The sequence below is a fragment of the Triturus cristatus genome, chromosome 2_1, assembly GCF_964204655.1.
Source record: "Triturus cristatus chromosome 2_1, aTriCri1.1, whole genome shotgun sequence".
Lineage (NCBI taxonomy): Eukaryota > Metazoa > Chordata > Amphibia > Caudata > Salamandridae > Triturus > Triturus cristatus.
In genome coordinates this window covers 833,433,402-833,455,621 of record NC_140581.1, presented here as the reverse complement: position 1 = coordinate 833,455,621, position 22,220 = coordinate 833,433,402, and the positions used below count along the sequence as shown (strand labels likewise).

General features: G+C 46.4%; 1 protein-coding gene across 1 annotated transcript in view; it reads right to left on the bottom strand.

The window, feature by feature from the left end:
- Positions 1-22,220, bottom strand: part of LOC146865943 (fructose-1,6-bisphosphatase 1-like) — a 45,782-nt gene that overhangs the window by 5,697 nt on the left and 17,865 nt on the right. The window contains exons 3-5 of the mRNA XM_085632910.1: positions 6,530-6,622; positions 5,119-5,259; positions 186-323 (exon numbers count right to left, since the gene is read on the bottom strand). Of these exons, the coding sequence (XP_085489036.1) occupies positions 186-323; positions 5,119-5,259; positions 6,530-6,622 (372 nt within the window). The remainder of the gene's footprint in view (positions 1-185; positions 324-5,118; positions 5,260-6,529; positions 6,623-22,220) is intronic.

Here is a 22,220-nt window from a genome sequence, read left to right as displayed (position 1 = left end):
TATATTATGGTCTATGGCACTTTGAATACGGCGGACAGGATATTCGTCATGTTTTGAAGGAGTATTCCATCCGCAAAACTCTAAATAAGGCCCTAAGAGACTTGAGCCACATTAATGTAATTAACAAAAGTGCCATCAAAGATTCCCTGGTCATTTTTAAGTTTTGGCAGCATAAGCACACTTACCTCTGGGAATTTCTTCTTCTTTAGGTATTCCGTGACTGCAGCATCGAAGTATTTGGCGTAGCCCTCGTTGATACTGTAGAGGTTGCCTTTCTTCTTGACCTTCATGTCTCTATCTACCAAAATAAATTCCCCAATTGCCTATGCATGGCAAGCAGAGAGAAATGAAGTATTAAAAAATATTTGAAATTATTTCAAGTGCACACAGATTGCTTAAACTGAATAAGACAGATGATCACTCAACAGCTTTTGAAGCAAGCAAATAATATAAAGGCAGCGAGCTTACTTTCCATCTTCTATTTATTTGTCCCATCACAGTCAGAAAAATATACCTTTCTGTTCATTTTTAATACATTTAGGAGTGAAACTGGTACTGAGAGATGTAAGCTGGGAAGGGTATAGTAACTATTAAGCAGTTTATCCTCTATGTGTTTTACTGCAGGAATATATTTTAAGTGTCAGATACTATATTTCTATGCATTGCATGCAAAGGTTCACTGGTAAGTGACTTGCATTGCTCCCACATTTGAAAAGATTGCTATAGGGGACATGTTAACAGCTTTCTGGCTGGGACTGTTGTGTAGACTCTCTGGGTCTTGGCTGAATGAGAGGCAGTGAAGTGTGCTTCTGAATGAGGTCTGCTACAGAGAGGTCAAGAGATGACAATTGAAGCTCCCTGGGGTCAGTCCTGGGTGCAGTGTTCTTTTATTTGTTATTAAGTACCAATTTAAAGATGGGTCGAGGTGCACGGCTGGCTGCAGATGGCACTTGGCTCTACCCTTGTGTTGATACCCCAGGTGAAGTGGAGAAAGCAACACTGTCTAAAATGTGCAAAACCGTGTATTTTCACGATAAAGATGTGCTGGGTCAAGCTTCGCAGTGAGAGGATTTTTCAAAGACCACCAAGCAGGAGCTTGATGATGGGTTATTGTATCCGCTGATCGGAAAGGGACCACGCATTGCTTCTAAGTCATCAGAAGAACAAGGGGAGCGGTGCAACTACCTTCAAGAATAATGGTCTTGCCCTGCTAATATACACGTACTCAGTTGGGCCTCATCTGGAGCATTCTGTCGACTAGAAAATTCAGAGACAATCTGGGATAGATGTCTTAAACAAAGATTGTATTGGAAAAGTGCCATTAATCCCTACATGCTTGAGGAATAGAGAGAAGAGCATTATAGAGACATTCACAACTTTCAGGAAGCACAATCCAAGAACCAGCATGTTTCATGGCAGAACATGACACTCAATGGTTCAGGAGTAAAGGCCATATTTTTATGGAAAACATAATGATGGCCTCCAGCAGGTTTGGAAGGACTAACTAAATGGGGCTCATTGCTTAATTTACAGGACACAGAAATGTGAGTGGACAATGTTTTGGTCTTTTTTGGGGGGAGATGGAGAGGACCTGCTTCCCTCCATTCATTTGAAAATGAAACATTCCAAAAATAGAGTAGCATGAACTCATAAACTTCGACCTAACAGCTCCAAAAGTCTGTAAATGATTTCCTGAGCTAGTCACCCCTCATCCTTTGTGTGATCACCATTGCACCTCCTCCGTATCCTCCTTTCCATCGTCCTCCATCACCACACAGCACACCAGAGCGGCATCATGTAGCATAGGCGCTACACAAACAATACACACATAAATGAATGAGACTATTGACGTGTACCAGCTTCAGGATTCATTTGTGGTGGTGGAAAAAAAGCTTCAACAAAGATCTCCAGATTTTGGAGGAAGCCAGACATTACTTCTTTTAAATAATAAATATGGCTAAATCGGAATATTTAGTCTGTGCATCTGCTACATAATAGCTGTACATGTTTAACTGTGAACACCAAACCAATATGTAATCAAGGAGGAGCAATTTCTCGCCATTTTTGTTCTTAGGGCTTCATTTCCACTCTATCATATTTTATGTGAAGGAAAGAAAAACTATACAAAAAGAAAAGCTACGTTAAAAGGACTTTTTGTACAAAATATACTTTCTCATGAAGGTTGGCATAGGTGGCTTGATTCCCCTGAGGCCGGCCTCATTGCATTCTCAAGGGAGTGTTGCGACAAGCAGCTGTTGGGAACACTACAGCGGGAGAAAACAGTGTTGTGGTTCAGCCTGGGTGGCCTCCAGAGCCCGGCAGGGGTTGAGATCTGGGACACGCCACCCGAGGAAGGTGGCCTCCCCTGCCCTGTTGACTGGAGAAGCGAGGACCCCATTGCTGAAGTGGAAATGAACGGGCCCATCTGGGCCACGGTGAGAGGTGGTGTTGTGTTGCACCTGCTGAAGGGGTGCCCTTGTGATCAGTGGCCTGCTGGACATCTCCCCCACCCACCCACTTTCCTCACTGGGGCAGTTGGGGGTATGTGGAGTGTGGCTGGTCTGCAAGGGGTCCCTGATTGTCCTGGATACTATGGACCCGGGGCATCGGTGCCATCAGTAGTGAAGTGAGAATGCTAGTTTTGAGTAGCAGGGGTCCTCGCCTTGGAAGCAGTGCCCGAGTGCCTCGGTCATCCCCCCTCCGTCCCCTACAGCCACAGGCCAGGTTACTTTGAAGGGGCCATGGTGGATTGGCCATGACCAAGAGCTGTGGTCCCTACCTTGTTGTGCATTTTTCCTCCACTCCCTCCTCGCCTGGCGACATTGCAAAGAACCTTTTGTGGGGGAGAGACATCAGTGATGGGCAGGAAGCTCCCTGGAAGCGAGGGGCTGCGGAGAGGGGGGCATAATAGAGCCTGCTGAGCTGGACTACCGCAGGGCTGCTCGGGCCTTTGGGGTGAGAGACCTGAGAAGTACGGTCTCTTGGGGGGACCCCGTGGTGCACAACTTTAGAGACAATCGACTAACGGGGAAGGAGGGAGGAGGAGACACCCGACCTTCCTGGCTGTCCAGCACAGTGAGGTGCGCTGCTGGTGTGCCCTGCCATGAATTTGATATGGGAAGACAGGGGGCCACTCGGGGCCCAAAAGACTAAAATGGGGCAGTTCACTGCCAGTGGACCTGGAGGGGGCATGACAGGTGAGACTGGAGGGGCTTGCAGGCACCCCAGGGCAATGTCGCAGCCCAGATTCTGGTGGCAATTGAGGCTTGTAAAGCAAACGTTCAGGCTAAGATATACTCTGTATCGCTTGATGTAACTCTGCTCAGGGTGAACCTCTGAAAAATGGCAGACAGATCTATGGCAATAGAACAACAAGTGGTCCAAATGCAGGAGGAACTGTCATCCCTTAAGGCCATGATGGCTTCCCTCATGGCACAGATGCAAAAGGTGGAAATGTGTGCTAAGGATGTGGATTGTAGATCAAGGAGATGCAATCTACGATTTGTGGGATTCTCTGAGAAGGTTGAGAGCACTACACCTGAGTAGTTCCTGGAGCGATGGCTAAAGGAAACAATCCCAGAAGCCAACCTGTCACCTGTCTTTGTGGTGGAAAGTGAGCATCGGTCCCTAACACCACCCCCTCCCCGGGGGAAGGGGGGGAACACCTCGCACCATCATTGCGAAGCTCCTCAACTATAGGGACAGGGATGTAATCCTGAAAACAGATGGCAGAAAGACCCAGTTTTTGACAATCATGTGATTCAAACAGAAATTGAATGGCCATGGGTGTCACGTATATGCTGCTCTACCCTGCAAAGTTAAAAGTGATGCATGAGGGATGTTCATATTTCTTCACAAGCCTGGAGGATGTGTGGGACTGGCTAGAAATGCATGACGAGGGTTGTCCCACCGTCTGTTGAGCTCAGGACACCTGCAGCCCAGTAACAGAGAAGATGTCTGAATGAGACACCGAGACGTTAAAGGGTCAGACACAAAAGGATATCGATGTCAGACACCCGGGTGGTGGCGCGCCAAGATAGAATGTTGATTGTGGAGAAATGGAGGCTGGAGAGGGAGGAAGCCAGGGCTCTTTTGGAGGTGGTCACTTCTGCTGCATTGGCCGAAAGTGGCTCTGAGGTAATCAACGATATGCCGGACCTTGAGACCAAGCAGCTCTCCAATACTTATCTGTAAACAGTGGCTCATATTATCCCTCCCATGATTGGATCCGCCTGGCCAGGGGAAAGAGTTCATGGGTGCAACTCTTGGACTTCTGCACCTGGTGTGGTCCAGCACAGCGAGGCATGGAGGAATCGATGAGACTGACTGTGACTGCTTTACAGGTAACTGTGCTTGCCCTAATGTGGTGGTCAAGCTGGCTGCACTGAAGGCAGCTCGAGCAGAATGTGAGATGATGGGCCGGGTCTGAGTCCAGTGGCCTCCCACTCACCCTCCTATCTATCTATCTATCTATCTATCCAATCACTTAGGCGTGCTCTTTTCTTTCCTGATTGTGGGGGCGGGGCTAGATTGTTTTTCTTCCAGCTAACTTTCACTTTGCAGGAGTTGGAGTACTAGTTGGGTGTTTTGTAGTTTTGCTGGTGGGTGACAGACCTCTCTTGCCTCACACACAAGTGCCTCTCACTCTCTGGGGTTGATGGGGTGGGTGGGTATTTCATCATTTCTGAGGCTACAACTTGTCCCTGTCGATTCAACCTGAATTGGTGAGTGTGTGTGTGTTCATGCCTCCTCTGCTGTTCTGTACTTGTTTTGGGTGCAAGTTTGCACAATCATTTGTTGTATGATGGAATTAAGAATGAATAAAGAACACAATTATCATTTTTTGTAAAGTACATTCTTCCACATAATATGAACTACATTCTTCCACATAATATAAATGTTCACTAATAACTTTCCAAACAATTCCTAAATGAGAGATCTTAAATCATCCAATCAAGTGTGTGGTGTTGTGTATCCAAATATATATATATATATATATTGCACATATCATTTTATAAGCTGCTAATGAAGTTATCATATCTCTCAGGGCCAATCATGTATGTTCATGGCAGCCGCAATCAATAAAGGCAGGATGTATCTTGTGAGTAAACCTCTTACCGGATCGAGCATGAAACCATTGACCCCGCATTCGGTGCCAAGCACCACCATTGTGGCGCTGCCGTAAAGGGCGTAACCTGCTGCTACAATGTTCCTTCCAGGCTGCAGAGCATCTTTTTCGCAGGGTTCATTGTCGCCATTCTGGAGACCAGAAAGAAAAGATCAGAAAATTCACAAAAGCTGAAGCATGACACCTAAGCTCTCATAACATCATCTGCCTGCACAGGTCTACAAATAATGTCAGTTTTCTCTGTGGGTGTTACCACACCTGTGCAGTCCTACTCCCTTGGTACAGGGAACAGATCAGTAGCTGTTTTGCTCTCCTGTCTTTACATACAATGGTTCCAGAGTGATCTTTACATTGTAGCGGAAACACCGATGCACACCCAAGACAGCCACACATCCTAATGCACAGGAAGAACATAACAGATTGTTCGTCTGAACCAGTTCCAGGTCTTAATGTTCGTAGTATGAGTGGTCAGTTTTAATAAACATTTTTAATCCTGTAGCTGTAGGATCCCAGTTGAAAATACATCAATTTCGTCCACAGTCGTCTCCTAAGTAGCGGATACAGACAATAAGCAGAAATTCCTCACAATCGTTTAGCCAAAAATTGAGTCCTGAGTGTTACACAGAGGCAATGGGCAAGCACATGATGCATGAGTGAAGGTCTATTGATTACCAATAAATACGTCAATGAAACTCTACACGTAGAAAGATGCACGAAAATACAACAACAAAGCAAAGGAGACCAGCTGACAAAACAACAGAGATTGCAGTTACAAAAATATTGCATTGCCATCTTTGTCTCAGCAGGAAATATGTTCACACAAAATGGAGAAGGAAACCAAGGAAGTACAAGAGCAACCTCTGAGGCAATCTAGTGACATGCCCAAAGTGCAGCCACGCATCTGGGACGGCTTCCAGACTTCCGCTCTGAAGCCCAAGCCTTGATCATCTGGTGGCAATCAGATATTTTGGGTCATCTTTAGGGAGACTCAAATTTGCATGCTCCTCTCTGGTTCTATACTGATTAAAAAACAGATGTTATTGTAATTTAAACATGAAACTCCCGGTTAAGGCAACCTCTTCCACTGGTCCGCTTCTATTAAAAAGGCTGGAATGGAGGAGGCATGGACTTGATATGTGCCACAAAGATGGGTGCGCATTGCAACCTTGTATTCAATATTCAGTGTAATATTGCCTTGTCAATTGTACAATGTGAGATTGTTACTAATGTCTGATGTCAGCAAATCTGTTTTGTTCATCAATAAAAAAATAAAAAAAAGGCTGGAATGGAATGACTTGTACCAATGTAGGATGCTGAAAGACCCGTAACCTATCTCTGGTCTTTACTTTCTGCTAAACAAATGCATACTCTGGTTTCATGTACATTTGCAGATATGTTTACCTTTTTGTAGATGGCAAAAATTGTTCCAATGGATACAAGGCAGTCAATGTTAGAAGAACCGTCGAGAGGATCAAAGCAGACCACATATTTGCCCTAGAAATAAAAGCAGAGAGAATTAGTGTGTGCCCCGTTCAAAAGAACAATACCTAGTCAAGCCAAAAGGTCAATCACAGCTCAAGTGGCTAAATTGTTGGAACCCCCTTGTGAAAGTGTGCAGGTATTTGGATTCTGTAACAGCAGCAATATGTCTCCGCTATTGTATATCACTCGATTTTGTGTTACTGTGATCAGAGTATGTATTTATTCTTTAAAGTGTCACTTCAGGACTGTTGAGGAAAAGTGTAATTCTTCTGCAGACAAATCAGTATTTAGCATTTTGTACATTTTTAACTGTATGGCGGTAAAGCACTGTGGGCCCTATTCACAAAGAAGATTTGTACATTTACACCTATACGCATACTCCTTTGCATAGGTGTAGATTTACATCTTTTGAATAACCAATACTTTAGCACTATTTGCAGGTGTCGATCCATACTCAGTGAAAATCAAGTGACTCCAAAACCTTGCCTTGGACTTAGAAAATTGGGATCAATTCCAGGGTGGTGGGAAGTCCTGCATTTGTTCATGCTTTAGCGGTCTGGCTACTAAGGAGACATTTTACACTCTTGGGGTCATATGTACAACCGTTTTTAGCAGTCACAAATGGGAAATCGGGCCGTTTGTGACTGCTAAAAAGGGTTATAGAATGTACAAACCCCTATTTCGTGAGTCGGTAACCTATGACCAACTCGTACAATAAGGTTTGCGAGTCGCTATGAGGCATGTCAAAGGCATCGCTTCCTAACAGCGAGTCGCAGGGGGGTGTATGATTGTTTTGCAACCACAAATGCGGCTGCAAAACAATTGCAGTTACCACCAATTTAAAAATTTGTGGTAAGCCAGTCGCGAAGGGGAAGTGGTTCCCAGGGGACCCCTTCCTCTTTGTGTTTGCCTGCCCTTAAAAATTTTTTAAAGAAAACTTTTCTTTTTTTACTTTTAATGAAAATGGACTGCATTTTGAAAAAAAAGGTGCTTTATTTAAAAAGCAAACACAGACATGGTGGTCTGCTGTCCCCAGCAGGCCACCCTCCCTGTGTTATTGCCCATTCTCAATGGGTCGCAAATTGTGACCTGCCTCATGAATATTGTTGAGGCAGGTCATTTGCAACCCCATTGGTAATTGCTAAATGTGTCTAAGACACATTAGTACATTCTGTTTTGTGAGTCGCAAATTGCAAGTTGTAGAATATCGCAATATGCAACCCGCAAAACAGAACGGTCGTATATCTGGCCCTTGGAGAGATCATTTTGGGGACTCTGGGTGCACGCACTGCTGAGCAAATAGGCTTTCTGAGTGGCAATCTTTTGGGATATTGAGCATCTGCGTGAACTGGTATCTTGGCAACAGTATATAAACAGGAAGCCGATGCTGGGACAGTGTAATAGTGTCCTTTGTGTGCAAATGAGTGACCTCTACATGTGTTTGGGTATGGAGCTAAAAGCGAGCATGAAACACCAGCTTTGGGAACATTAACACATTCAATAAAGACGAGGATGAAGAAGTCAGGGGAGGAGATAATGGACCAAGCACTTTATTTCCGAAGAGGACATAACAATTCCATTATTGTCTGATGCTACATCACTAATAAAACCTCAATTGTTTTATTCTATTTCCTATGAAAGTCATGAATCAAAGAAGTATAAAGAAAACTGTGAATTTTTGTTCATACTTTATGACAGTGACTGGAAAGGAGTGAGAAAGACCAGATCATGTACAAAGCAATTATGCAGTTCAGTACTATTTTGTTTGGTGGTGGCCAATTCTTCGCCAGTCTTGAACTGACATTTGGACCAGTCCACTAGCACAGCACATACTATGTTTTTACGTCTCGCCTACACAGAGCATGAGCTGCCTCTTTGAGGCCTGTTGTTATCTAACAGTGGGCTTAGAGGCCACCCATTCCTTACCATTGGTTGGCGTTTTTTGTTGCTCTCATTTGATTGCTTCATATTGGTCATCTCCATATGCTTTCCTCCTCTTTATGTGCTTGTCCCTCCACTGGAGCATGGACGCATTACTTGTGTTGCTCCACTGCTAATTTTGTATGCACTATTTTATTCTTTGTGTTTAGACATTTCAAAATCAGAACGCCTGTTTCACCCGGCTCCCTTGTGCTCTTCTCCCCCCTCCAGGGCCGGACTGGGACCCCAAACCAGCCCTGGCAATTACGTCCTACCGGCCCCGGGGTGAGGGGGGATGCGGGAACACTGCTGCTGTGCTTTTGTAACACGGGGCCGATTTTGCAGCACTGCTGCAAAACCGCCCCCAGTAACAAAAACAGCCCCCACTGGTCCAAAACCAGCCCCCACCCTTCCGGCCAACAGGGGAAACGCCCGGTGCCGCTACAGCCAGTCTTGCCTACCCCCACCATGTTTCTCCGACCATGCCTAGTCCATGTTGCTTGCCTACACGTTCCCTTTCTCCTTCCCTGCCTGGAATGTGTTACTGGCCCGACTTGCCCTTCCTCCTTCCCTCCTCGGTTTTTCTTGCCCCAATCCCTCACTCCATGATCCGTGTTGCTGCTTGCCCCCACCCACCCAAGTCTGTGTTGATGCTTGCACTCCATGATCCATGTTGCCGCTTGCCCCCATCCACCCTTCCCCATCTGTGTTGCGGCTTGTCCCCGCTCTCCCTCCATGCTTGCCCCCACCCACTCTCATCCAAGTTGCTGCTTTGCTTGCCCTCCATAATCCATGCTGCTGCTTGCATCTAATCTACCCTCCGTCCCTCATCTGTGTTGCTACTTTTCCCCACTCTCCCTCCCTCGTCTGTATTGTTGCTTGCCTCCTTCACCCACCGAACAAAACAAAGTGCAATAATGCAGACACCACTAGCTGTATTATGCCGTTCTTTTTACGACCTCACCTTCTATTGTCTGTGTTGCCAAATCCCACCAGTAATAAACAAGCATTGGCATAGCCAATAGGTCTCGCCTTTGGGACCTTATAAGTGTTTAGCCATGCAACAGTTGAATAACTAAATACTTATAAGGTCCCAAAAGCGAGACCTATTGGCTATGCCAAGCGGCCACGAAAGTGAAAGTGATCGCGATCAAACATCAAAGCGGCCGCGAAAGTGAGGCGCGCGCGCGGCGCACCTGCACTGTGATTCTAGGCTGGCCTGGTAGCACTTTTTGGAGCCCTCTCAATACGTCTCGCCAGACCAGCGCATGCGCTGGGTCAGGCGAGACCTAAAAAGGGATATGATGATGCCAGTGCTGACTTTGTCTTAGATCTTTTTTCTTTTAACATATGCTGCACAGCAGCCATGCTGCGGTACAACATGGTTTAACATTGACAAAGCTAATAACTCGTGACTCGTAGGCAAAACCTTTGCCACTGCTTGTCACTTGCTGAAACTGTCTTTTTTTCTTTGGTTGTCATTGGACATATCACTACACAATTGTCTGGTACTAGGGCAATCAGGGCTTAATATATAAAATAAGAAGTCATGATGCTCAAGAATTTCTCAAAAGCCCCTGACCATCACTGGCTCATGTCAGGCGTGCCGAATACTATGGCTGCATAGTCTTGATCCCGCCTTGTGCCGCTTTCATCCACCACAAGATACTTCTTGTCCTGTTATCTCTGTTCTTTATCATTCCTGCTTTCTTCCTTAGTCACTGCTTTTCAATCTTTCTTTTCCTCCTTCATTCTCCCTCTTTTTGTTTTTCTCTCTAGCCCTGGATCAAAGTCTTATGAGGAAGAAAACTGCTGGTTCCCAAAAAGGAGTGCTGTACCTGCAACCACAACCTAAATTAGGCACTGAGTGCAATAATGACCAGACAGAGCAATTCACAAGATCAGGCCCTAAATCTCTTATCGTCAGTTCACTCCTGTAATCCCTTATTTGCTTACATAACATGTGTATTTGTAAAGCACGCATTCACAGGGGTTACGTTGGCATTGAATAACAGATGTTTATTGTTACCCAACTCAATGGTCCTCATTTTATCAACCTCAGATGAATGAAATGCTAAATGGGCCTGCCGGGTTTTGAACCTGTGACCATAAGGTCAAACGCAAGCCCCTGCACAGGAGGCATTCATCCACTAAGCCAACAGACACAGTTTCACTTGCTGTGGAACCAGAATGGCCATGCGGACCACAGAGAAAAATCCCAGCTGAGCAGAGAGACAGTAGGCTACAGGGCGAGGGCTCCTGAAATCAGCCCAAACAGGCAAGCAGCCATATTTATTTATTGTTTCCCTGCTCCACATTCATGGACTAGCCCAACACCTTGCCCTATGGTGACCTAGGTGGAAGACCATGCACGACAACATACTCGATTTAAGAGCGAGATTCCCAATTTCTGAAGCCATAAATTGATTTATTATAGCTTTCTCCTACCTCAAATTACCCCCATTTCAATGCAAGTCAATGGATAAAATAAATTCCCCTGATTTACTTTAAAAACCCTCCCTCTTTCCCACTTCCAAATGTTCGCATATCTGCAAAAGGTAAGAAAAAGAGACACCACCTGGGATAAAGGAGGTGTGTAGGATCCATTGTATTACAGTAATAAAATTGTGGTGGGATAGAGAGATCGCAGGTCATAAGCATGTGATAAACACATGGGTCTTTCGCCTCAGTATTTATCGATATTGTTCTCTGGTGATCCTTCTCCTCCTCTGCCAGATCATTATATGACGGGGCTCAGAGCCCTCTCCCTTCCAAGTAAAACCTATCTCTTTTTTTTTTTTTTTTTATTGAAATTCTTGTGTCAGAGTTACAATTTGACAATAACATAAGTTGGCGAACAGAGAATAAAGATATAAATGGCATAAAGAAAATGATTTGCATAAATTGGCAAGCAGAAAATAAAAATACAGAATAACATGGAGAGAATAATTTACGAAATACGGAAATCGACCATTACACAAAGTAAAGACTCCAAATTCTATTGAACTTCATAATCCCACCTATTCGGTGTGCATATCGCATTTCAGTCTTTCTAACATTCCTAATTTTTTGCAGCCAGGCACTAAAAAGAGGAACTTGAGTTGACTTCCAGTTCTGCAGGACTAATGACCTTGCAACTGCCATTGCAATAAATAATAGTTTAACCCTCTGTTCTGTCAAGCCAAGATCAGAATCGTATCCATACAATATTAATTTGACATTATAAGTAATCAGAATCCCACAATACTTTTGCAAGTATTCGAATATCTCATTCCAAAAAGGCATAATTTTAACACAGTTAGCTATAGTGTGGGACCAGTTTGCAGGAGTATATTGCTGGCATCTAAAACAGGTGGCAGTAGTGTTAGGAAACATTTTAGCAATGGCAGCAGGAGTACGATACAGAAGCCATTTACTGAAGAATAGCATTCTTCTCCAATTAGATCCTCGAAGAACACTAAAATTCAGTTTATTTATAATTTTCCAAGTATTGATAGTAAGTACATGATTCTCCTGTTCTTGCCATTTTTTAATTGCTTTTTGGCTAAGATCGTCCTCAGTATATTGTGCTAAAACACGTTTCCATACCCCTGGCTTCCTCGTCCTAGAAGTCAGAAACAAATCGTCCCATAGCTGATTGGAGGAACCAATGCTTATTGGTTCAACTTGTACCAACGTTTTAAAGATTGAAACATACGAACCAAGTAACATAAAATTCCCTGGAATAATAAGCTGCATCTCTCCAGGTAACAGCCATGTCCCCTCCCTCAAGAAATCTAACAAAGAATGAAATCCCAAAAGTGCCCATTGTAGTGCAATGTCGACTCCAATTTTCATTCCCAAAAAAAGGAGAGCATTTCTTAAGGGGGTTCTAATATTAAATTGCGGGAGAGAATATCTTTTGAGAAAGACATCCTGACGCTTAAAGAACCAAAGCATCGTCTTATAACGAGTAAGTTTCGGTAATTTAGGAATATGTAACGGAGAAGGAATCTGAACCTCATGACAAATTCTGTCAAAAAGAAAATTAATAAACACAGTTGGGGTCTGCATTCCAGATTTGAACTGCTCTAAATATTGGGCAAAATATGCGCTATAGTAATCTTTAACATTGGGTACGGCTAAACCTCCCAATTCCGTATCGGCGTAAAGAATCCGCATTGCTATCCTGGGACTTTTTTTTGCCCATATAAACCCTGTGAATAATGATTGTACTTTTGAGAAGAAACCACTGGGCAAAAAACAGGGAATGGCAGAATATAAAAAATTAAATAACGGAAGAATAGACATTTTTATAAGTGCCACTCGCCCCAGGATGGAAAATGGCAACGAGTCCCATCTATTAAATAAAGATTGAACCTTGCGTAGAAGAGGATCAAAATTCAACATAACTAAATCGGAAACCAAAACAGAATACAAAACTCCTAAATACCTCTTCGGTCTTGAATTAATACAGCCGAGTAAATCAGTGTGTAGCTCAACCTCACCCCCACCACAAACTAATATTTCAGTTTTTTTTTTATTAATTCGGTAACCACCCAGATGTTCGAATTCTTCAAAAAGCTGAAGAGCGGCAGTTTGAGATTGAATATCCGACTTAATCAGTAACAAAATATAATCGGCATATAGTTTGATTTTTGCCATAGAAGGAATAGGAGGAGAGATATTTACGGATTCCCGAATAGCTGTGGCTAATGGTTCAATAAAAAATGCAAAAAGAATAGGGGACAAGGGGCAGCCTTGCCTGGTGCCCCGTTGAACCGATACTTTACCAACCATAACTGAATTAATAATTATATTGGCTTTGGCACCCGTGTACAAATTTTGAATTAAACTAATAATCTGTGGAGGAATTCCAAAGTGCTTTAAAATAACAAATAAAGTTGTCTATACCACTAAATCAAAAGCTTTTTCCGCGTCTAATAATAAAATTAAAGCGGAAATTTTATTTATCTGAAAATAATCTAAAGCCTCAGTAAGAAAATGTGTATTTGTAGCTAATTGTCGGCCTGCCACAAAGCCATTCTGATCCGGGTGAATAAGATCCTTGGCAATGTGATTAAAACGTATTGATAATAATTTAGTAAGGATCTTATAATCAGTATTAAGTAATGTGATAGGCCTATATGAATTGGGATCTTTGGGATCTTTGCCTTTTTTGAGAAAACTAACAACTGTGCCCTCCCCAAAAGAATCTGGAACTTGCCCACCCATTAACATATAATTAACTAATTGTAGTAAAAAATCAGAAAAGGCGCAGAAGAAAACCTTAAAAAATTCAGCGGGGAGGCCATCCGGGCCACAGGCCTTACCAATTGGGAGGTTCTTTACCACTAATTCCAGCTCTGACTTTGAAAATAAACTCATCATTGCTCCACTGTCTGCCTGAGATAGAGAAGGCATATCATATCTTGCTAAAAAATTTAAGAGCCTAGAATGGTCTATTTCCTGATGATGACTATATACCTGTTTATAGTGAGAGAGCATTATAGTACCAATAACATCAGGCTGTGATGTGTCTATCAAGGTGATAGGAGACTTCAAAGTACGAATTAAATTTGCAGCAGCTTGCTCCTTAGCCTGCCACGCAAGGAGTTTGCCAGAAAAATTACTCTCCTCATAGCTCCTTTGAGATTGTATAAGAAATTGCTGTTCACTCTGTGTAGCAAAAAGCGTACTTAGTTCACGTTTGGCCTCATTTAATTTTTTTTGCGCAAGACTAGAAAAATTGGATTGTCGAAGCCGAGTTAGGGAACAGATTCTTTGGTAGAGTAAGGTCCTAGTCTGTTTAATAGTACGCCATTCTTCTGCGTCTTTAGCGATGATAATACCACGAACAAAGGCTTTTAGTGAGTCCCAGATAATATGTAATGGAGCCGTGTATGAATTACGGGCAATAAAGTGAACAATTTCCGATTTTAGAAAGGAAACCCAATTACTATCTTGTAGGTACATTTTATTAAATATCCATCTCTTGGGGGGCTTAATTTCTTCCCCTACTTTAAACTCAATTACCAGCATTGCGTGGTCTGAAAAGCCATTATGCAAAAATTTCTGATATGAAAATTTTAATAAACTAGAGGCCAAAAAGAAGTCAATACGAGAGGAGGATCTATGTCTTCCCGACCAATAAGTAAATTCTTGTTTATGAGGAAATTTTAATCGCCATGGGTCACAAAGATCGAGTAATGCGGAGTTCTTCATAATGGACCTTAATGACTTTGGTTTAGATTGTTTCTTTAAGAGACCAGTAGAATCTAGTTTTATATCAATAAGAATATTAAAATCCCCGCCTATAACTATATCTCCCCTGACCATTAGTAGTGATTGAAATAACTCCTCATAGATGGGGGCACCATCTTCCACTGGGGCATAATAACTAACAAAGGTAATCGGCCTATTCCTGTCTTTAATTACACAAGTAGCCCAACACCACTGACTTATCTCTTGATGAGAAATGCATGGAGTGCTGCATCGTCTTCGATTATAAGCTGGGGCACTGGAATTGTGCCCTTTTGTGACTGTGGCATTTTCTGCATGTTTATTAATTTGCCGCATAATCCATCATCTGCTGCATAATCTGCAGACTTTAACAAAAAAAATCGATGTATTGCCTCTCAGTGAAAGGCCCTTCACAAAGGTTGACTCGTCACCCACCTTTGTGTTGCTTATTGTTGTAAATGGTACTAATGAGGTGAAAGCTATGCACAGATAGTGTTAACACGTAAAAATGACAAAATAACGAGTTAATACTATCACAAAATTTGCTGCATTGTGCAGCATAATTTGCCTTTTCTTGCCAGATAATTTAGTCAAACCTTCCACATAATTTGGTCCTCCCTTGCCGCATAATTCCAGTGGCACTGGGTCATGAGGAATGAGAATGAACTCCTTCAATGCTCATTTTAAGGTGTGTACCGTTCTGCCCGAGCTCAAAGACTGGGGGGCATATGTATCAACATCTCCATTTGCGATTCTCAAATAGCGATTTTTAAAGAATCGCTATTTGAGAATTGCAAAACGGGATGTATTTAAAAAATCGCTAAACTTTTGCGATTTCTTAAAATTCCTTAATTGCGATTAGCAAATTGCGAAATCGCAATTAAGGAATACCTTCCCATTCATTTCTATGGGCCAGGAGACCCATAGGAATGAATGGGAAGTAATTCTCAAATTGCGTTTCGCAATTTGCTAATCGCAATTTGAGAATAATTTCAAAGGTGCAAGGGTGTCATGATGACACCCTGATGCACCCCTGAAATGAGCATGTGTGTGCATATGGCGCACATACATGCCCTAAGGGCATGTATGTGCGCCACGTGGCACTTTGTAAAATTCCAAAAAGTGCATTTTTAACAGAAATCGCAAATTACCACCAACAAGAAGTTGGTGGTAATTTGCGATTTCTTAAGGATAATTTGCAATGCTTTGGTGCGTGTTACATGTCATTTAAGAAATCGCAATTTGCGATTTCTTAAATGCTTACGCAAAATTAAGAAATCGCTAAATTAGCGATTCCTTAAATTTGCGCTGAGAATTTGCCTCATACATCCCGTTTTGCGAATTTTTAATCGCAAACGCTGTTTTTTGCGAATCGCAGCGTTTGCGATTAAAAATTCGGTTGATACATATGCCCCAATATCATTTATTTGGCTGCAGCTTCCATTACAAGTGAAAACAGACTCCACCTCGGTTTCCTCAGCTCATCCTAAAACTGCAGCAAGTTAATGCGTTTCCTCTTCAGCGGCGTCACTAGGGTTGGTGTCACCCAGTGCGGTAACTCACGGTGTCACCCGTGCGGTCCGCACCCGCTGGGCTACACCCCCCTAGTGACGCCACTGTACACCCTCCAGCAAACTCTTCACTTGTACTGTTAGTATTTATTTATTTTTTGTTGCATATTTATATAGCGCGAACTGCAACCGAAGGTATTGGCGCGCTTTACATGATATTTACATTACATATTCAGGCACGGGTAGATTAAGTGATTTTGAACCACAGGATGTGGACGCGACCTCGAGGCTCGAACTCAGGTTTCCAGCACCAAAGTCGGCAGTTTAAGCCGACGGACCACATCCTCTAGTAAGCTGCACTCTCCGTACTGCACAGCCGTGGTGTAATAATGCCATACTTTAACTAACAACTTCGAATTGACCTGCCACTACCTACCCAGCGCTCTTGACTAACTTTTCTGCTTATGTATTGCACAACTCCCGATGGCTTATACTGCCTTCTAGGCACACAACACCCCAGGGCATGTGTTATGTTGGGGCCCTAGGCCCTCATGCTGGGAATAATGGACGCTGACACACGTAGTTGGGGTAGTGGGTTAACTGGCCTCGAGCACGTGCGCTCGGCCCTTTTAATAGCAGCGTCACCTGACCCGGTGACGTCTGTGGTGGGTGGGTGTATAGTGGGATACACACATGGGAACACTAGAACGTGTCCCTGCTAGGACACTACATTCCTCCCAATTTTTAATAACAAAAACCCAGAGTCAATGTTCAACCTAGGGGAGAAAAATATATATACAGATGTAATACAGTGACCAAACTTCTGCAGAGTCGCTCACGCTTCAGCAGCCTGGAGTCACAGACGATGTTCTTCCTGTCGCGGACGATGTTCTTCCTGTCACGGACAATCACCAGTTCACTGTGGCACCAGCCTGGGTGCTCGATGGATCCAGTCTGTTTGACGGCTCTGCCTTGAAGTTGTTCTCAGTCTTTTCTTCGCTTTACTTTCTTGGCGACAAACGCAGTTGAGTTCTTGTGGTTCACCGCTAGATGTTGCCGTTCATCTTTTAGTCCAGTCCTTTTCTTTATCTGTGGCGTGTGTTCTGTTTTGCAAAAGACGGGTCATTCGCAAGACACCCCTCTCACCAGGGTGCCCCTCTCACAGGTGTTCCCCTGCCACGGGATATCCTTGAGGCCCTCTTCATCAGATCTGGCCTGGGTTAAGTGTCCTGTATCGTGTTACTCCCATGCCGATAGGTGCGGGTGCGGAGGAGACGACAGGTCTCACCTCACATTCCGCAGTCAGACCTGGAGGGTGGCTGTTGGCTCCTGTCTTTAGCACGCGATGTCTTCATCCTCCTGGGACCTTTGCTGAAGGGCGGCTGACGACCATCTCTCGTCGCGGGGATGCTCTCTCTCACTGGCATCCCTGAGGCCTTTGCCCCTGAGTCACCACGGCTGGCATTGACCAGTGTCCGTGTAACCCCAAAGGTGGGTGTTTCGAACGGTCCGGCCTGCTCACCTCTGCAGATCCCAGGTGTGCTGAACGCATCGTCAAACAGATGATCTTCTCTCCGTGCCACGGGTGTTCTTCAGGACCTGCGCTCCGTGTTCTGACGCTTGTCACCTTCCTTGTCTCTGAGGTGTGAGTAGTCTTGCCACACTCTTCTCTCCTTCCTCTATTTCTTTCTCCGTAAGGGTGTCATGTCACTCTGACTTCTTCTCCTTCTTCTTGCAGTGGCAACCGTGCCACTCAGATCTCTTTCTTTCCCCTTTTCCTTTAAGTGGCAGACGTGCCACTCTGATGTCATCTTCCTTCTTTTCTTGTAGTGGCAAACGTGCCACTCCGATATCTTCTTCTCTTCGCTTCATGACCTACTCTGGACCGTTTCTCATCTCCTCTTGGTCTGGCCAGGCTTCTCCATGCAGCGCGCGCACTCTGCACGTGTTCCCCCTGGTCTTGTCCTAGTCCGAGAACACTCTCTCCATCTTCCTCAGCATTCCGAGTTAGGGTCGTGACCTTCTCCTCATCTTTTCCTTTTCACCAGTTACTTTGGTTGAAGTTCGTGGGGCCATACTCTTGGTCCGCTTCGTTCTTCTCCTTTTCACCAATTACTTTGGTTCTTCTTGAGCTTCTTGGACCACTTGATGGTCCGCGCTGCCGATCACTGGCAGGATATCTTCGGTCTTGTCGTCAGACCTCTTGCTTTGTAGCTTCATCGACCCGTGCGTCGGTCACCTCCTTTTGCAACTCCTGGCGAGTCGGCTTCTGTGGTGCGACCATTTGGCTGGTCGGCTTGACCGTTGTGGTGCGACCGTTTGGCAGGTCGGCTTGGCCTTTGTGGTGCGACCATTTGGCTGGTCGGCTTGACCTTTGTGGTGCGACCGTTTGGCAGGTCGGCTTGGCCTTTGTGGTGCGACCATTTGGCTGGTCGGCTTCACGAGGTGCATCACGTCGTGTGACTACCTGTGTCCGCTGCCTTGTCAGACGCTGGTGCGTGCTACTCTTCGTACCGTCGTGGTACATCGTCAGTGTAGCGTTGCTCCTTGTACCATGATCTCTTGATGTGGTGGCTTCTTGGCACCACTGGGTGTGGCTCGACATCCTTGCCCGCCAGTGTTGGATACTTGCTGCGCCCATCCTCTTCAGTGGGTTCCTCTCCTGTGGGCGTTACAGTGTACCTTCCGCGTCCGGTGTACATCTGCACTGAGTCCTTTAGTTCTCTCGAGGGTTCGCTCCACTTGATGCGGCGACAGCGCAGTCCTCGCTGGGGTGGATGTGGCTTGACACCTTTTCTTCTTTCTTCCTCCTTATCGCTGTGGGATGTCGCTGCATCCCTGTGGCACATGGTCTCTTCTTCCTCGCCCTTCTGGCGCGCTCCTGCGCTTCTGGCGCCTTACTGTGCGCCTCCGTCGCGTTCCCGTGCGCTCACGCATCAGTCAGGCCTTGCAGTACGTGCCTTGCTGCCTCTTCTTTGCGCTGCGATCAGTCGGTCTCCTGTGGCTGCTGGATTCCCTTGGCTTGCTGCATGCTTGTTTGTCTCTTTGTGCTGCAGTACCACCAGTGGCCACTGGGTGGCAGTGTTGCTTTTCTCCATGCAGCAGCACCCTTCTTGGCTGCCAGAACTTTCTGCTGAGTTGTCTTCCTTGTTGCAGGCTTCGGTCGAGCACAGAAGGGCTGGAGCTACCAGCAGAGCAGTGGAGTGCAGTCCAGCAGGTAAGTCTTTTTTTTCTTATTTATTCAGGGGCAGGAGGGCACCGGCTTTGTCAGTGGGCTGCTCAGCAGGCGAGGCATCACTCTGCGGGGCATTGTGGCAGTTAGTGCCATTGTGCACATAGTGCAGTTGAATTTGGGCAGCGCTGGCTGCTTGACTCTCTTGTGGGCGTTGCTGGGGGTCCTGCGAGGTGGGGCATGACCCTGCATGGCCGGCGGCGGCCATTGTTTAATTTGGAGATTGCCCTCCCTGCCCGCGGCAGCTTCCTGCAGTCCTCGCGCGGCAGGGAGGGGGTTGGGGGCCACTCGCAGAGGTTTCCTTTGCGCCGCTTTTACGGGCATTTATTCATTTGTGGAGCGTTGTCGGCGGCGCTGGCCGCGTACCGTACCCTGTGCACCTCCCTCCCTCCCGCGGCAGCCTCGCTCACTTCTTCTGCTGCGCGGGGGGGGGGAAATCGAGCCGATGCAATGCACTGTGGGTGGGCTCCGCTTTCACTTTATGCTAATTCCGCCCCCACCGCAGCAGCAGCGTCTCAAAGCTCACACGCTGCGGGTGGGGGGGGGGGTCACGGCATACCTTCAGTCGGCGGGGTGGGCTCTCGTCCGGCTTCCTCGCACGGAGCTCCACTGCACTCTCGGACGCGGGGTGTGCTCCCGCGGACCGTGGACGTTACTTCTGGTGCGGCTCCTCACCTTTTGGCCGGCGGGCCACTTTTTTCCCGCGGGTGGGCTCCGCGTGGTTTGCGCCACTTGCCGGGTCGCGGCCGATGCGGGTGGGCTCCGATCGGTCCGCTCACCTTCTTCTTCACAAGGCTCGTCGCGGCCGATGCGGGTGGGCTCCGCTCGGCTCGCTCTTCTCCCCCAGGGCTCTTCCACGCAGGGGGCAGAGGAAGTCAGGCACATGAGGTGTGAGGTGGGCTCTCCGACACCTCGCTTCACGCCGGGGCTCGTCACACGCCCACAGGCGATCAGGTGCTGTTCTCGCCTGTTGGGGGGGGCTACACGCCGGCTGCCCTCGCCCTCTCCCCCTTTTCATCAGCTGGGCTGCTGCACGCGGGTGCTGATAACCCTTGTCGCCATTGTTATGTTGGGGCCCTAGGCCCTCATGCTGGGAATAACGGACGCTGACACACGTAGTTGGGGTAGTGGGTTAACTGGCCTCGAGCACGTGCGCTCGGCCCTTTTAATAGCAGCGTCACCTGACCCGGTGACGTCTGTGGTGGGTGGGTGTATAGTGGGATACACACATGGGAACACTAGAACGTGTCCCTGCTAGGACACTACAGGCATGGTCATTCTTGTATTTGTGGACCAGCAGCCTCCACTGCACTCACCCAAACACCGCAAACTCTTCTCTCACAATGTCTCCTTCCTACAGCACTGCCAGCCTGCTCTAATGTATTATCACCCTGCGTCCCAGCCATGTATCAGTTTACTTACCCACCCTACATGATGGACATTATGTTCTCTCGGTACCAGTTCACCCTCAGAGGTGGCCACCGTCATTCTAGGGGTGCGTGTAGCCCCGTTCATGCGGGTGGTGTTGTCCATTCCCTTCTGCGGCCTGCTGTCTGGTTGCTAGGCCCAGAGCCTGAAGTTTTCCTTTCCAGGTCACGGGGAGGAGGGGCGAGGGAGGCAGGCAGGCAGGAAGGACGATGTCCCGGCTTGAAGGGAAGTGGACCTGTGCCGGCTGGGAGAAGCCCTCTGCCTGCCGCCCTGCAGCCCCTGCCAACAGGTGCGCGCGGCAGCCTCCCAGCCACAAATGTAAGGGGAGGACTCTGATGACGAAAGTAATCATGGCTGAGACGAGCAGAGCAAACGACTGCCGGGGCCGTGTGCGAGGGTGCTGGACAGTTTATATCTCTGGGGGGGAGTGATGGGGGTGCGTGCGTGTGAGGGGTCCACTGCACCCCATGTGAGGGTGTCACCCGGTGCGGTCCGCACCCCCCAGTGATGCCACTGTGCCTCATGTCCCGATTTATTTCTGCAACTACACATTTAGGCCTGGATTTACTAAAGGATTTGTGAGTGGTCGTACGTCGGAGCGGGCCTTTTTAATACGTCACTCTGCACCACCTGAGCGCCACCCAAAACATTAGCAAATAACCCCGTTTATCTCGTTTGTCGAGATCCCAACTTTAGAGTCACCCGAGCCATGCTCTCCATCAGCCCCACATTCAATCACAGTAATGCAGGTTTATCGAGAACAGCGTCAGACGTGTTTTAGTGTCAGACCTGTTTTCTCAGGCCTCGTGCCATCTCCTGTGGCCGGGCCTTGGCCCATCAGCGTGCTTCCTGGATTGGAGGCCACGCCTCTCATTGTTATGGTGTCTGAGCCTTGTGTTAATCTTCCCACCTGTTGGCGTCCTCTCTGCTTTACATGTTCTTATACATGTGCATTCACTTCTGCACTGCAAATTATCTCTGCTTGTCAACTGCTCCCAGGTGTCCTTCTCTGCAGCAGTTTCCATAGTGCCCTGCATGCTCCATTAAAGTGCCCTCCATCTCCAGGACCCACTCCCCCCCTCCCTTGAAAGCTCCTTCCATGAGATAGGTCTCACGATCTAAAGAAACGTACTCTAAGGCCCCAATTACAAGTCTCTCAAGGTGGCTCAGCGATTCACCCTACCTAGTAAATAGGATCACTGCAGGGGAAAGAATTTAAGGGGTCAGGTAATACCTCCTATTCCGAGTTTCCCTAAGAAAAATGGGGAATCCCAAGCAAAACTGGTGTTTTTTCAAC